This window comes from Pteronotus mesoamericanus, unplaced genomic scaffold (genome assembly GCF_021234165.1).
Source record: "Pteronotus mesoamericanus isolate MK-2021 breed Mesoamerican mustached bat unplaced genomic scaffold, CSHL_Meso_final contig_317, whole genome shotgun sequence".
NCBI classification, from domain to species: domain Eukaryota; kingdom Metazoa; phylum Chordata; class Mammalia; order Chiroptera; family Mormoopidae; genus Pteronotus; species Pteronotus mesoamericanus.
The window spans coordinates 4,078,770-4,095,539 of NW_026555133.1; the positions used below are offsets into that span (position 1 = coordinate 4,078,770).

Genomic DNA, 16,770 nt, shown 5'->3' on the forward strand with positions numbered 1-16,770 from the left:
CTTGCAGCCTCCCTATAAGGTGAAACACACTGTTGGCGACTATTTCCGAGTCACTGGAGAGATTCTTTCTGTATTAGGGGGATTCTACTTTTTTTTCCGAGGGGTAAGCATTCTTTTCCATACTGTGAATTTTTATTGTCACCAAAACAAAAAGCCAAGAGAATCACTCAGTGCTCACTCACTTATTAATTCATTGGGCAGATAATGGCCTTGCTTGAGGAGCTGAGAGATAAGGCATTCCCAGTTGGAGGGTGGGCATCTGCCCGCTGGGTCCCTCAAGGCAGTCATTCTTCAAGACAGGGATCTCCACCCAATGTAACATTTAATTACAGAAGTAGAGGGGAAGCCTTTAAGAGATAGGATCATGACCAGTAGTTGTTTGATTATTTGAAACAGTCCATTAAAGCTCAGCGTAATGAAAGAAATGTGACTGCATCCTGGAACCATTTTATTTTAACTGAAAATTTGTAGATGCACATTCTTTGGCCATTCTTTTAATTGGTGAGTAGTTTGTTCTTTGAGTGTGGGGCCACTGTTACACGTAGAAATAATTTGATAATATTGTAATTTTTTCCCTTTAAGCTACATCTAATTTTGTTTTAAAGTAACTTACTTTTGAGAAGTCTTTTCAAATTTTTGGATCTGTCTTCAAGGAAACAACAGTGTTTATTTTCTCACTCATAGTTTATATTATAATAAAGTGCAAAGCCACAGTAGTAAGTGCAGCAGGCAGAAAGCACCCCTGGCAAACACAGGGCCAGCAGGCGGGAGGGCGGAGGAGCGTGTGGGCCCCTGCGCTGGGTCTCCCCGCCGCCAGCCATCAGCAGGGCCATGAGCATCAGTCAGAATGTTTTCAAGGAGTGGGGAGCACTGGTTAACCTGGTGAGTTAGTTCAGTGGAAGCTGATTAAAGAATTTTTACAGTAATACGTATTTAAAGAAAATTAGGAAAAAGCACAATTTAGAAAGGAAAAAAAAATCACCCAATCCCATCATTCACGCGCAGCAATTAATAACATTTGGTGACTTTCCTTCCTGTCTTTACTTCTAGGTATAGTTGTCATTACACTCTCTTTAAAGATCTCTCCTGACCCAGTCACGTTATCCTGTAGGTCTTCGACTCCCTTCACAATTTCCACTTTGACACATTTCCCCTGGTGCCATTTAGGAAGCATTCTGGGTGCTCAGCACTTAATCACATCTAACCTTTCCTGGAATCTTACTTTGTCTATTTACCTGCAGATTCAATATTTCCTGCAGAGGCGGCCATCGCTGAAGTCCTTGTTTGTGGACAGCTACAGTGAGATCCTTTTGTAAGTGACCCTTTGGCTCTAGTGCCTCAGTAGCAGACAACCTCCTCCGGCCCAATCCTGAGGTTAGAACAATCAGCTCTCACTCTTAGTTTCACATACACTCGGCCTGGAACTTAGTAGGACCTCACCCCATGTTGAATGAATGATGGAAGGCACTCAGTAATGTTTCGGTGGGTGAAAGAATACCAGGGTCCACTGTGTGCCACGTACGGACCAGGTGCTGGGGAATGCCAGACCCACTCCATGGGCTCATGCGGTATATATTCTGAGTCAGATGTACCCTTGTTCATTTTTCCCATCCTGTTGTCCGTCTGGCATTCACTGAGTTAGCCCTGGAATCTCAAGATAAAAAAGACATGGTTTCTGCCTTCAAGGAATCTCCAGTCTTTAGGGCAGAGCGTCTAAACTTTGGCACTATGGGCCATTTTGGACTGTATGATTCTTTGCTGTAGGAGGCTGTCCTGTGCACTGTAGAATGTTCAGCAATAGTCCTGGCCTCTGCCCACTAGATGCCAGCAGCTCTCTCCCTGTCCCCCGGTCTTGACAATCAAAAATGTCTCCAGATACTGCCAAATGTCCCCACTTGGTTGGGGGGCGGGGTACAATATCACCCCTGATAGAGAATAACTGCTTTAGGGGGAGCAGATTAATAAACCATTTATAAAAACAATGTAGATGTCACAGGGAACTGCTTTTCTTCATAAATGAGCCGAAACCTTATGAGGTTCCCTCAAAGGGCCCAGGATCTAGAGGGGGCTTTCCATTGGCAAAGGGTCCTTCTCCTGGGATCTCAACTCAATGCCTCCACTGTGATCCCAGGCTTCCCTCATCCCTGTGGCTTCTCTCTTCATTCCTGGCAAGTGCGAGGAGATGATCTCGCACCCTATTACAGCTGGCTTGTCCCTAGGATGCAAGAACCCCATCCTTTTACTATAATCTTGAGATACTTACACTTTAGTCCTGAAGGGCAAATTCAAGGGCAGGGCCCATAGGGTTAGCGCAATGCTGATTTGCTTTACTAAGATGGGCTTTACTAAATTTGCTTTACTAAATGTTCTCCTACATGGCATTATGCCAATAAATTTGATTTTATTCCTAGAAAGGCCCATTGTGGGCATATCAATCATTTTTAAAATTTAATTTCCCAAAGCTACTCATTCACATAGGTAGAAATTTAAAGACTTCTAAAAATCTGATAGCCAATATATGAATTCCTTGCCACAATCTCCCCATCCCCTGCAATCCCACCTCCTCAGGAAAAATCAGTTCCCATTCTTGCAGCTCTTTCTTCAACATTATGCATCTGGTAGGTGAGGATATAGCCTCCTTACACTACTTTCCCCTCTTCTTCCGCTGCTCTAGCCATCCAATGTGGCTTGTGGTGATTTTTTGCTTTAATCAGTATTCAGTATTTATATTCCTATGTCTCTGAAAATATTATTTGCAGTGGAGCTTCAAAATATACTATAATATTTCTTTTATTTCTGTTTCTCCTAAAGTTAATAAGTACCTTGTTTTCATTTGCTGAATTTTCTTCGTACCCATTGTTAATTCTTCTCACGCATCTCTAAGCCTCTCGGTTCAATTTTCCTCAGATCAATGGCGTAAACTGTATGATCAGATCCCCCATTTTTTTTCTTGAAGGATTTTGCCTGAAGTGCTATCCTCTCTAAATGGGCTGGCCGCTTAGCTGCTGTGTTGCCAGCCTCAAAATTCTCATTGCTTTCCTCCTAAGTTAGAGTTCCTGCCTCTTTCTTGATTTTTCCCTTGTTTTATTCGAGAACTTCCTTCAGCATTTTCACCTGGTGAAAGAGGTGGTATAATGGCAGCTTTCACCAAGCCTGATTTTTGAGTCGCGTTGCTCCTATACGCACTTCCAAGAGTTGTCCCTTCTTCACCTTGGAGGTCCTTCTTGCCTCTTTGCTGAGTTGTATTTCTTATTTTTTGAACCCTATTTCTTCCTGTTTCCTGACTTAAATCCTTATTTTGGGGGAGAGCAACCTCAACGGAAGAAGGAAGCCACATAGTGGGGAAGTGGGAAGTATTATAATATTTATTTTAAATATTATTTCTGAATATATTTCTACTTACACTTTCACCTTTGATTGATAATTTGGGTATTAAATTCTTTTAAAAATTTCAAGATATTTCTTCATTGTTTCCTTATTTCCAGTATTATAGATGACAAGTCCAAAGCCATTCAAATTCTTGATCCTTTTTTTAAGACTTGTTGTGGTTTTTCTCTTTGTAAATCTACAGTATCTTCTTTTTCCTCTTAGTGTTGTGTCATGATTTACATTTGTTTTTATCCAATGTTCTGGGTACTTAGTAGGCTCTTTCAATATGGAAATTTATGTCCTTTATTTGATGGCATATTTTTGTGAAATATTTCCTGATCTCTCTTCTGAAACTCCTATGATATATACAGGCCTCCTGACCTAGTCCTGAACTAGTTCTTATATTTCCTCACTTGTGTTCTATCTCTTTATCTTTGGCTCTTTCTGGGAAGTTCAAATCAACTTTAACTTCCAACCCTTCTATTGAGTTTATTATTTCTGATATTATGTTTTTAATTTCCAAAAGCTCTTAAAAATTTTTGTTCGTTCCTTATTTATAGCACTCTATTCTTATTTCATGGATGCAACGTCTTCTTTTGTGTCTCGAAGGCTATTTACTTGTTTTGTTCTCCTCTGTTAGAGGTTATTCTCAGGATATCTGGAAATCTTTTTTGTCTGCTCCTGAGTAAGAGTTAAGGACTGGAAAGCTGGTTGGAAGCCCTTAGTATGTAAATAGGGCTTATCAATTTTGAGCTTCACTGGAGGCTGGTCTAGATAAACCATTTATTGGAGAATATCCAATGTCAGCCTAGTGCATCTATTCAGTCTTTGACCTAGAGGGAAGAGATCTGGCTGCCAACTTTTGGAGAACTGAGTGGAAAAGGGCTTTCTGTAAACTGTATTGTATAAAAATCACCTATCTCCTGTTTTTGGCAAAATACCAGTGCTTTCACTAGTATTTGATGAAACTGGGTCCAAAAACCCCTGTTTCATCCTCTTCCGAGCTAAAACCTCTTCTCATCCTTATTTTGGTTCCCTTGTCACCTCCCCTTCGGAGATCCCTAAGCCTTCTGAGTCTCCTTGATTAAAAGAGGTGGTTCTCCACTCTCCCCACTATGACTCGGGTTGGGCTTTCTGTGGTCTTCTAAGTGAGTTTTCCTTTGTCCACTGCTTCCCAGCTTCCGAAATTCATATATGGGGACTCATTTGCCACCCAAGGCAACTAACTCTGTTTCAACTGGCACCAGTTCTTACTTTGGCTGAGGTTCTGCCAATGCAGAGGATTGTATTTCCAGCAGAACTTGAACTGATGAGCCGGTTTATTGACATCAGTTTTTAATAGACTCAAATCAGCACAGTGGCAGCTTCTTGCTGGGTTCTCTCACACAAGCGGGAAGTGAGGTAGTCACTGGTCATTGTGGTCTACACTGTTAATGCAGCCGGGGGGACTCTTGGGAGGAGGTCGTGATGAACAAGGAAGCCTGGGACGATAAGTAAAGAAGGACAACTGGGCAGACCCTGTCATAGGACCGGCCAGATGTCCTCCACCCTGTCCAGGGCTCCGACTTGGGCAGCCCCCACTAGACTAAGGGGCTGAGGGACATTTTCTGTGGCTCTGCTCCTGAGTTTGAGGGTGTGACCATCAGATTCTACCTGTGGCTTCCCAGGAGTACATGGCCTGTCCCTTCTCATGGGCCTAGGAACTTCCTAGGATCTCTGTTGTCCATGAGGCTGTTTCCCTGGGGACTGGGCAGGAAGGTGGTTGGGGCTAAAGCAGTGTTTCTCAGCTTTTTTTAACATCCATGTGAGAGACAAATGACCAACCAACTGAGCCACACTGGCCAGGGCTATTACTGCCTTTTTAGGTAATTTTTTTCCAGTTGCCCCTCTCACAAAATTGTAATAGCACAAATATACTGTATAGCTGTTTATGTGCTGTATTTATATTTGTGCCTTATGTGTAAAGAGCGTAAGCTTTCACATTCCCCCTCCCCCAAACCAACATTTGCCCCCATGGGGGCAATATCGCTCCTACCAAGAATCATGAGCTAAAGGAGGCAGGACAGGCAGCCCCCTGCCTCCCACCACGGCCTGTGGTGTGTTCCAGATGGAAAGCAGGGCGCTTCCTGTCTATGGGGGTGCCAGGCCTCCTTGGCGCCCGTAGACAGAGCTTCCTGTCACTCCACCCTCAGCTTTGTGCAGTCACTGTTCATGCTGGGGACCGTGGTGCTGTACTTCTGCCAATGCAAGGAGTACGTGGCCTCCATGGTGTTCTCCTTGGCCATGGGCTGGACCAACATGCTCTACTATACCCGCGGCTTCCAGCAGATGGGCATCTATGCCGTCATGATCGAGAAGGTGGGTGCCAGGGCCCGAATGGGTTCTCCGTGGAGCTCGTTTTCCTCATGGGGATGTGGGACCCGGTTCCACAAACTTCATCCATTCTCTCTGTAGTGTTTGAGGAGATGTGGGTTTGGCTGAAGACCCACTTTCCCATCCAGTTACCTGCCAAGTCAGGCAACCTGGCCTTGACCCAAGTTTGGGGGCTTCCTTAAAGCTTGAATCCCCCATTCCCTGCCTAGTGGGGCCCCCCTCTCCCATGAGAACAAAGGCCATGGGGAAGTTGTGGATGTCTCCCTCATGACACCTGAGCTACAACACCAAACCAAACCTTCCTGCATGTTCTCCGATTCTACTTGGGCTCAACATTAACCCTTAGGCTGACACAGTCCTGGCCCTTCCCCGGGCCCTGCTTAGGCCTGGACTTGGTTCTGACAAGCCTGCTCTCTCCTGCAGATGATCCTGAGAGACCTATGTCGCTTCATGTTTGTCTACCTTGTTTTCTTGTTCGGGTTTTCCACAGGTAATAGGCATGGTCAGAGCTGGTAGGGGGAAAGGACTCCTCCTCACCTCAGCTTCCTGAGGACTCTGGAGGGCTGGGTGGGAGGGCCCCGGTGGGCTGCGTGTCTGCACTAAGAATACGCCGAAATGAGCAGAAGAGCCTGGAAAGCTCTTCTAATGTTTATAAAACATGTTAACTAATTTTTGAGGCAGGAAGAGCTACTTGCCTGTAGGATAGCTGCATTTTGGCTAAGATTTTTATTAAAAAACTTTTTATTTTGACCTTATTTTAAACTTACAAAAATTTGCAAGAATAGTACAAATAACTCTCTTTGCTCTTTATCCAGATTCCCTGAATTTTACCACTTTTTAAAAATCACTTCCTCTCCCAGCTACACAGACATACACAGTATAATGATCAAAATCAGGAAATTAACATTGATATAGTGCTATTAGCTAAGCTACTGAATTTATTCAGATTTTACTAATTGTCCTCCCTAACAATGTCTTCCACAGGCATGAAAACCCCAGATCATGCGTTGCATTTGGTTGTCCGCCCCTTTAGTCTCCTTTAACCTGCAGCACTGCTTCAAACTTTCCTCGTCTTTGGTGACCTTAGCATTTTTAATGAGTACAGGCCGGTTTTTATGTCTCTCAGTTTCGGTCTGTCTGACGTTTCCACGATCAGATTCAGGCATGCCTTTTTGGTCAGACTATCAAGGAAGTGATGTGTGTCTTCCTCTGCGTTATATCAGGAGTCCCACTGTGTCGGCTTATCCCATTTCTGGTGATGTGAACTTCAATTATTTTGTTTTGATGGGTCTGCCAGATTTTTCCACTGTCAAGTTCTTATCTTCCCTTTTGTGATCAATAAGTAATTTGTGACGAGATGCTTTGAGTTTATGTAAATATTCTATTTCTCATCAAACTTTCACCCAACTGTTGGAGCATCCACCGATTATTCACATCCAAGTCACCTAATCCCAATGATTGTGAACTCATGGTTTTCTGATGCCATCATTCCTTCCACATTTATTTGCTGGCGTTCTATTGTAAAGAAGAGCTCTCCATTCACTATCAGTTACTTATTTACATAAATACAGCCTCATAGATTCTTTTTTTTTGTCTTTTTTAATGAAATCTCACTTCTTAAATGGGTTATAACTCCTTACTATCATTATCTATTTTGATACTCAGATTGAGACATCCTCATTGGGAGCCCCTTCAAGCTGGTTCCTGTGCACTTTTGACACTTCCACATATTTTCTTTCTTTTTTTAGGCCATAGGGTCTGTATTATAACTACCCAATGCTGCCTTTTTAGCCTTAGTACAGCCATAGCTAATATATTAACAAATGGTTGTTTCTGTGTTCCGATAAAACTTTATTTACATAAGCAGGAAGTACATTAGATTTGGCCCACGGGCTGTAGTTTGCTGACCCCTGCTCTAGTTGAAAGGGCAGACAAAAGCAGATAATTGATTACAATATTTTGTAATATATTAATCTATATGGTCAAAGTTTTTACAGGTTTACACTGAAGCTCAAATTTGGACACCTAGCTTGACCTAAGATATAAGAAAAAGTGTCTTAAGGAGAAAGAACATGAGCAGAACTTTAAAAAATATTTTTTAACAGTGAGGAATTAGACAAAAGGAGCAATTCCAGGGAAAGACAATAGCATCAGCAAAGACGTAAAAATGTGAAATAGCATGGTGAGTGCGGGGAATGAATAACTAGCGGGGCTGGTGGTGGTAGTGATAGTAATGGCAGCTAACTTGCAATGAGTGCTTACTATAGGCCAGGAACTCTTCTAAGTATTTTATGTGTTCTAACTCATTTCATAGAAACAGATCTCAGTGTGGTTGGTTGATGCAAGGTAAGGCTGGAGATATGTGTATGCACCAGAGCTAGGAATTTATTCTACAAGTGGGTAAAATGAGAAATGAGAAGAGTAGGAAGGACGCCATTAGTAAGACTTATCAACTTGATTGGACATTGGGGAAAGGGCAGAGAGAGGTCACAAGTTTCTGTCTTGCGCACATGAATACAGTATGGAGATACTGGAGGAGGGACAGGTTTAAAAAGGAAAATGTTAAGTTTAGTTTTGAATACATTGTGTTGGAGGTACTGGTGTTATTTGGAGCTCAGGGTCAAGTTCAGAAAGGTGTCAGTAGCTGTAATCAGAAAATAAGGAATACATGAAATTAATTAGAATTGATTAAATCAGGTAAGAAATAAAGCAAATAAAATAGGACAATGGATTAAAAAAAAGAATTCTGAGAATCACTAATGTTAAGAGAAGAGTGAAGTTAAAAGGACAAGTTGGAGAGGTAGGAGAAGATTAGAGAAAGTGGCATCGTGGAAGCCAAGAAAGTTTCCAGGTGGGCGGTCTAGTCAGCAGGGCTCAGTGCCAAAGAGAGAACCAGTAAGTTGGGACCTGAAAGTGTCATTGCAGTTGAGAATTCAGAGGTGGTGGGTAATTGTTTTACTTTTGAATCAGAGAGACTAGCTTAATTTGAAATTCAGAGACAAAAACCCAGTAGAAGTGAAGAAGCTGAAGATATAAGATACATAAATGTTGAAATAACAGCCCTATAGGGAATTCTACACTTGTAAAAATATATCCATTCCATACAGTACCTACAAGAAATCTTACAAAGAAATATTTTGTAGACTTATTTTAAGTTGCTATAAATTTTCTTAAAAATGTATTTCTTTATGTAATTTTTCAATAATTCATGTTTTGCAGTTATACTTTCTTTCCCCCTGATTCACTATATCATTAAATTTTGCTGAAGTTCTGGGCTTGAGGGACGCGACATCCATTTGTTATAATATAATTTAAAAGCCACAGTTTTAGAACAGGGAATCTTAGGGGATATTTTTATGTGATTAGCAAATGGAATGCAAACTTCATAGATTTGAAACTATAAGAGACTAAAAAATATCTAGAAGACATGTCCATTCAGTTGACTTCAATTCAATATGTCAGTCATTAAATGCCATGCATTTTCCCCCTAAAGCTGGAAAATATTTTAATTTACTGTTTTATATCTAATCTAATCTAATCAATTAATTTGTTTTTCCACCTCCCTTTAACCCCTCCCCCCAGCAATCCACACTGCTGTGTCTTTTGTTTTTTCTTTTTTGCTCAATCCTTCTACCTCCTCCCCCAGCCACCCAACACCTGACAGCTGTCAGACTGTTCTCTCTATATGAGGCTGTCGCTATTTTGCTTGCTAGGTCGTTTTGTTCATTAGATTCCACATGTAAGTGAAATCATACGATCTTTCTCTGACTGGCTTATTTCACTTAGTATAACGTTCTCCAGGTCCATCCATGCTGTCATATAGGGTAAAATTTCCTTCTTTTTTATTGCCAAGTAATATTTCATTGTGCAAATGTACCACAGCTTTTTTATTCACTCATCTACTGGTAGACACTTGGGCTGCTTCCAAATTTTGGTGATTGTAAATAGCACTGCAGTGAACACAGGGGTGCATGTATGCGTATTCTTTCAAATTAGTGTTTTGGGTTTCTTCGGATAAACTCCCAGAAGTGGAATCACTAGGTCATAAGGCAATTCCATTTTTAATTTTTTGAGGTAATCCATACTGCTTTCCACAGTAGCTGCACCAGCCTGCATTCCCACCAACAGTGCACAAGAGTTCTCTTTTCTCCACATCCTTGCCAACATTCTGACAGGTGTGGTTTTAATTTGCTTTTCTCTGATGATCAGTGACATTAAATATATTTTCATATGCTTATTAGCCATCCATATGTCCTCTTTGGAGAAGTGTCTGTTTAGTTCCTTTGCCCATATTTTACTTGGATTTATTTTTTTTTGGTGTTAAGTTTTATAAGTTTTTTATAATTCTTGGATATTAGCCCTTTATCAGATGTATCATTGGCAAATATATTCTCCCATTCATTGGGTTATCTTTTTATTTTGTTGATGTAGTGCAAAACTTTTTAGTTTGATGTAGTCCCATTTTTTAATTTTTTCTTTTGTTTCTCTTGTCTGAGAAGGTATATCATAAAAAATATTGCTACAAAAAATGTCCAAGATTTTACTGCCTATGTTTTCTTCTAGGATTTTTATGGTTTTGAGTCTAAAGTTTAAGTTTTTAATACATTTTGAGTTTTTTCTTGGTATAGTGTAAGAAGGAGGTCTAGGTTCATTTTTTTGCACATTTCTGTCCAATTTTCCCCAAACCACTTATTGAATAGCCTATCTTTATTCCATTGTATGTTTTTGCCTCCTTTGTCAAATATTAATTGACCAGAAAGTTGTGGGTTTATTTCTAAGTTCTCTATTCTGTTTCATTGATCAATATGTCTGTTTTTATGCTAGTACCATGTTGTTTTGATTACTATGGCTTTATAGTTTAGCTTCATATCAGGTGGCATGATTCCTCCAACTTTATTCTTTTTTCTCAAGATTGCTGTTGCTATTTGGGGTCTTTTGTGGTTCCACATAAACTTCTGGAGTATTTGTCTAGTTTTGTGAAATGCGCCATTGGTATCTTGATAGAAATTGCATTGAATCTATAGGTTGCTTTGGGTAGTATGGACATTTTAATGATGTTAATTCTTCCTATCCATGAACATGCTGTAGCTTCAATTTATTTGTATCTTCTTTAATTTCTTTCTTCAGTGTCTTATTTTCTGAGTACAGGTCTTTTATATCTTTGGTTAAATTTATTCCCAGATATTTTTTGATTTGTGGTGCAATTGTAAATGAGATTGTTTTCTTAGTTTCTCTCTCTAATAGTTCATTATTGATGTCTAAAAATGCATAAAATTTCTGGATATTTATTTTGTATCCTGCTACTTTACAGAATTCATTTATCAGTTCTAGTAGTTTCTTTTTTTTTTTGTAAAATCTTTAGGGTTCTCTACATAAAATATCATGTCATTTGTAAATAATCATAGTTTACTTCTTCCTTTCTAATTTGGATTTGATTTCTTCTTCTTGTCTGATTGCTGTCACTAGGACTTCCAGTACTATGCTGAATAGGAGTGGTGAAAATGGACATCCCTGTCTTGTTCCTGATCTTAGAAAACGCTTGTAGTTTTTGCCCATTGAGTATGATGTTGGCTGTGGGTTTGTAATATATGGCCTTTATTATGTTGAGGCATTTTGTTCCCTCTATTCCAACTTTGCTGAAGAGTTCTTATCATAAATGGATGCTGGGTTTTTATCAAATGCTTTTTCTGAATCTATTGATATGGTCATGTGGTTTATATCCTTCATTTTATTTATGTAGTGTATCATGTTAATTGATTTGTGGATATTGTACTTTGTATCTCAAGAATAAATCCCATTTGATCATGGTATATGATCTTTGTAACGTATTGCTGGATCCAGTTTGCTATTGTTTTGTTGAGGATTTTAGCATCTGTTCATCAGGGATATTCGTCTATAATTTTCTTTCTTGTAGTGTCTTTATCTGGTTTTGAAATTAGAATAATGTTAGCCTTGTAAAAAGTTTGGAAATCTTCCCTTCTCTTAAAATTTTTGGAATAGTTTTAAGAATAGGTATTAGCTCTTCTGTGAATGTTTGGTAAAATTCACCTATGAAGCCATCCAGTCCAGGACTTTTGTTTGTTGGGAGTTTTTTGTTTGTTTGTTTGTTTGTTTTTATTACTGCTTCATTTTCACTAGTTGTAATTAGTGTATTCAGGTTTTCTGATTATTCATGATTCAGTTTTGAAAGATTGTATGTTCCCAGGAATTATACATTTTTTTCAGATTGTTCAATTTGTTGGCATGTAGTTATTTGTAATATTTTCTTACAATCCTTTGCATTTCTTTGGTGTCAGTTGTTACTTCTCTCCTTTTGTTTCTGATTTTATTTATTTGGATCCTCTCTCTTTTTTTTTTGTTGAGCCTGCTAAAGGTTTGTCAATCTTGTTTATCTTTTCAAAGAACCAGCTCTTGGTTTCATTGATCTTTTGTATTATTTTTTTAGACTCAATTTTGTTTATTTCTGCTCTGATCTTTATTATTTCCTTTCTTCTACTCACTTTGGTCTTTGTTTGTTGATCTTTTTCAAGTTCTTGTAAGTGTAATGTTAGATTGTTTGTCTGAGCTTTTTCTTGTTTCCTGAGAGAGGCCTGTAATGCTATAAATTTCCCTCTTAAGTCTGCTTTCATTGTGTCCCATTGATTTTGGGTTGTTGTATTCTCATTTTAATTTTCAAAATCTTGATGGATTGCTCCCTTTATCATTATGTAGTGTCCTTCTTTGTCTCTTACTATAGCTTTTGTTTTAAAGTCTATTTTATGAGATATAAATACTCTTACCCCAGCTTCTTTTTTCATTTTCTATTCCTTTACTTTTAGTCTGTGTGTATCTTTCTTTCTAAGGTGGGTTTCTTGCAGATAGCACATATATGGGGCTTGTTTTCTTATCCATTCAGCTGCCCTATGTCTTTTGAATGGAACATTTAAGCCATTTACATTTAAAGTGATTATTGCTAGGTACATATTTATTGCCATTTTATTCTTTTAACTATGCTTCTCTGCTGTCATCTTATCCTCCTCCCTCCCCTTCCTCTTCCCTCCTTCTCCTCCTCCTCCTTTGTGCAGGCCCTTTAACATTTGTAATACTGGTTTGGTGGTAAGAAACTCCTTTAGCTTTTTTTATTTTTTATTTTTTTGTCTGGAAAGCTCTTTATTTCCTCTACAATTTAAAATGATAGCCTTTCTGGGTAAAGTAGTCTTGGTTGTAGATCGTCAATTTTATTTATTTATTTTTATCATTTTACATGACATGAAATATGTCAATCCCTTCTGTCCTGAAATGTTTCTGTTGAGAAATCAACTGATACCCTTATGAGAGCTCCATTGTAGGTAGCTGTGTTGGTTTTTTTTTTTGTGACTTTTAAGACTCTCTCTTTGTCTTTAACTTTTGCCATATTAATTATGATGTTTCTCAGTGTGGTCCTCTTTGAGGCCATCTTGTTTGGGACTCTCTGTGCTTCCTGGGCTTGTGTGTCTTTTTCCTCCCCCAGGTTAAGGAAATTCTTGGTCATTATTTCTTCAAATAGGTTCTTGATCTCTTGTTGTCTCTCTTCTCCTTCTGGAGTCCCTATGGTGTGGATGTTGTTATGCTGCATGTTGTCCCAAAGCTCTCTTAAATTATCCTTATTTTTTTTAATTCTTTTTTCTTTTTGCTGCTCTGATTAAGTGTTTTTTTTCTACCTTGTCTTCTAAATCGCTGATTTGTCCTTCGTTCAACCTACTGCTTATTCCTTCTAGTGTATTCTTAATTTCAGATATTGTATTCTTAATTTCTGTTTAGTCCTTTCAGATGGTTTCTATGTCCTTTTTCATCCTTATAACAATAATTTTGAACTCTATATCAGATAGATTGCCTGACTCCTTTTCACTGAGCTCTTTTTCTGGAGATTTCTCTTGTTCTTTAATTTGGGGCCTGTTTCTTTGTCTCCCCATTTTGGCTGCTTTTTCATGTTTGTTTCTATGTATTAGGTAGATCTCCTATGGCTCCCAGTCTTTGTGGGGTGGCCTTATGTAGTAGATGTCCTGTGGGGTCCAGTGGTACAGTCTCCTTTATCACTTAAGCTGGGTGCTCCAGGAATGTTCTTTGTGTGAATTATGTGGGCCCTTCTGTTATAATTGAGTCTTGATTGCTATTGGCCCATTTGTGTGTGGGACTGACCCTCAGGCTGGCTGACTGTGAGGCTCAGTCCTGACCACGGCACGTGAGCTGCTATGTAGGTGCTCGTCACATGAAGCGGAATTTACCTCAGCAGCGTTTGGTGCCTGCTGAGATCTCCCTTTGGATATCCTGCTTGTGAAGCTTATCGGATCCTGCTGTGATGTTGTCTGAAGCTGGCCACTTGGTGTGTTGGTTTTGGGCCTCTTGGGAAGGACTTTGGTGTGGACCAATGTAAGATACTGCCCATGACTGGCCCTTGGCAATCTGTTTGGAGCTATAAGCAATTCACAGTTTGTGGTTGCCTCTGCTGGGCTTGAGTGCACATGGGAAGGACCAAGCTGTGCACCAAGGCTGGCTTTTTCCAGCACTAGGCCTGGGGGCAGGTCACCAGAAGTTCCAATGTACCCTGAGGAGATCCACCTCTATCTGCCTACGCCTGTAGGCTGCCCATTAGGCTCAGTCACTGAAAGAGCCTCTGGTTGTACCCACATAATTGTTTGAGCACCTGGCTCTGTTTTGATTCTCATCTGAGTCCTGCAGTTTCATGCCTCACATGTAACTGCCCCTGTCCTACAGCCTGTTTTGGAATCTTTGTCTGGGACACATGGGCAGCTTTAACCAGGAACTTGGACTGACAGGAATTGGTGTAGGCTCTGGCCCCTGACCTGAAGGACCTGTTTATCAGTAGCCACAGGCAGGGATTAAGCCAAGTGGGTTAGATACTGGTTATGCAGTAACTCTAGGACACAGCTGCTGCAGGAGCTCTCGGGCTCTGGACTCCATTTCTCACAAAAGAGTGCAGAATGCAGCAGAAGGCCATTCTGCTCTGAGCTGCTTGGCCCCCCTGGTTCTGGCATGGCTGACTCTGGGCCACCTGCTAAGAGACACAGGCAGACAGGGTGTCACTGAGAAAGTGGGTTTGGGTTCAGGGCTGACATGAAAGCTTAGGCAGATTGCACTGCACAAAGCCGACTGTATTTACATTGTACATATAGATTTGTATATTTAGTTTAAGAATTCTTCAGAGCAGATGATAAAGTTCTTATTCTAACAAAATAGTATATTAGGACAATATTCCAATAGTTTTGAAGAAGGGGGTGCCTTTATGTGAGGGTGATGCCTAGCCAAACAGTGTTCCTGCTGCAGACCCATCCTGGGGTAGTGGGTTAAGATGTCAGGGGACCTGGAGTCTTGGCTTCCATTCAGCTGCACCTCTCCCTCCCCATGTCTTATAGCGGTGGTGACACTGATCGAGGATGGAAAGAACGACTCTGTGCCGATTGAAACCACACAGCACCGGTGTCGGGTGCCTTGCTCCCGGTCGCCTGACAACTCCTACAACAGCCTGTACTCCACGTGTCTGGAGCTGTTCAAGTTCACCATTGGTATGGGCGACTTGGAGTTCACTGAGAACTATGAATTCAAGGCTGTCTTCATCATCTTGTTGCTGGCCTACGTGATTCTCACTTACATCCTCCTGCTCAACATGCTCATCGCCCTAATGGGTGAGACTGTCAACAAGATCGCGCAGGAGAGCAAGAACATCTGGAAGCTTCAGGTGGGTCAGTTGGTAGGGTGTGTGCAGCAGAAGGGCGTCAGTTGCTCTGTCTGCTGCTTAACACAGCTGGCCGTGTGGGCCCTGCAGGGTTTGAGGAGGGGACAGAAAGCTCAGTCAGGTCTTGGGGATCTCCCTCAGCCAACTCCCTTCAACAGCATCTCCCTCAGCCAACTCCCTTCTGGCTCATCCTGCAGGGTTTCCTTGCCCAGTGTCATTAGCCTTGTGTTCCTAGGCATAGTGTTTACTGTGGGCTGGGTGGCTCCTGAGGGAAGGAGACATAGGGCTCAGCCCCATCCATGCAGTTCCCATCTCAGGGGTATCTGGTCTAGGCTGGGTACCAGAGGTCAGACTCTGCAGGAGCAGCTAATATGGGGCAGGCCCTTACAGCTACATTTTTGAGATCCTTGGTCCACATTTGCCTTCCCCTCTAATAATAAAAGTAAGATTCTTATTAAGTAGAACTGACTCTGTTCCAGGTACTTACATGCTCTCATTTAATTCTCATGAGGATGCTATGAAGTGGGTACTGTCACCATCCCCATTTTTTGTACGAAGGCACTGAGGCACAGAGAAATTAGGTATTTGTGTCCACGGCAACTGGCAAGTAGCCCAGCCAGGAGTCAGCCCAGGCAGTCTCACACCCGAGGCTCTGCTCTGAACTACTGCTAAGTCGCCCCTTTGTGAACTCCCCAGGAAAGGGTCTGGGGCTGGCACACTCCACACCACTCATGGGGTTCACCGCTCACTGGCAGTGCCCGGGCCAGTCTGGGGCAGGGCGGGCTGAGCTCCTCCTGTGCAGTGATGACCACAAGGCTTCGGAGACCAGCCTGGTGTTGAGGACACGTCAGGTGCTGCTCTGAGCCTCTGGGGCTGGAAGAAACCCTGGGGAGGCTGATCTTGGCAGCCAGCACCAGCAGCTGGGACCCTTGAATGAGTCCCCTGCCCCTCCGCCTTTACGTCTTCCTCCAGAGAGCCATCACCATCCTGGACACGGAGAAGAGCTTCCTAAAATGCATGAGGAAGGCCTTCCGCTCAGGCAAGCTGTTGCAGGTGGGGTACACACCTGACGGCAAGGATGACTACAGGTGGTGTTTCAGGTAATGGCCAAGCACGAATCAAAGCCTGGGCAGCTCAGATCAGCCGTGGATACTGGGGACGCACCCAGGGCCAGCTGTGGGTATAGAGGCCTGCCGCAGGGCTCCCCTGTTGGCATGGGGACTCACCTGGAGCTGGCATTGGGTACAGAGCCAGACTCCGGGCCTCTTGGGGTCAGCCATGGAGATAGGGGGCTCTCCCAATGCCAGCTGTAGGTA

The 16,770-nt window shown here is 41.6% G+C and overlaps 1 protein-coding gene across 1 annotated transcript in view; it reads left to right on the forward strand.

Moving 5' to 3' along the window:
• Positions 1–16,770, forward strand: part of TRPV1 (transient receptor potential cation channel subfamily V member 1) — a 31,236-nt gene that overhangs the window by 8,595 nt on the left and 5,871 nt on the right. The window contains exons 8-13 of the mRNA XM_054575647.1: positions 8–103; positions 1,242–1,312; positions 5,562–5,727; positions 6,166–6,232; positions 15,135–15,457; positions 16,427–16,554. Of these exons, the coding sequence (XP_054431622.1) occupies positions 8–103; positions 1,242–1,312; positions 5,562–5,727; positions 6,166–6,232; positions 15,135–15,457; positions 16,427–16,554 (851 nt within the window). The remainder of the gene's footprint in view (positions 1–7; positions 104–1,241; positions 1,313–5,561; positions 5,728–6,165; positions 6,233–15,134; positions 15,458–16,426; positions 16,555–16,770) is intronic.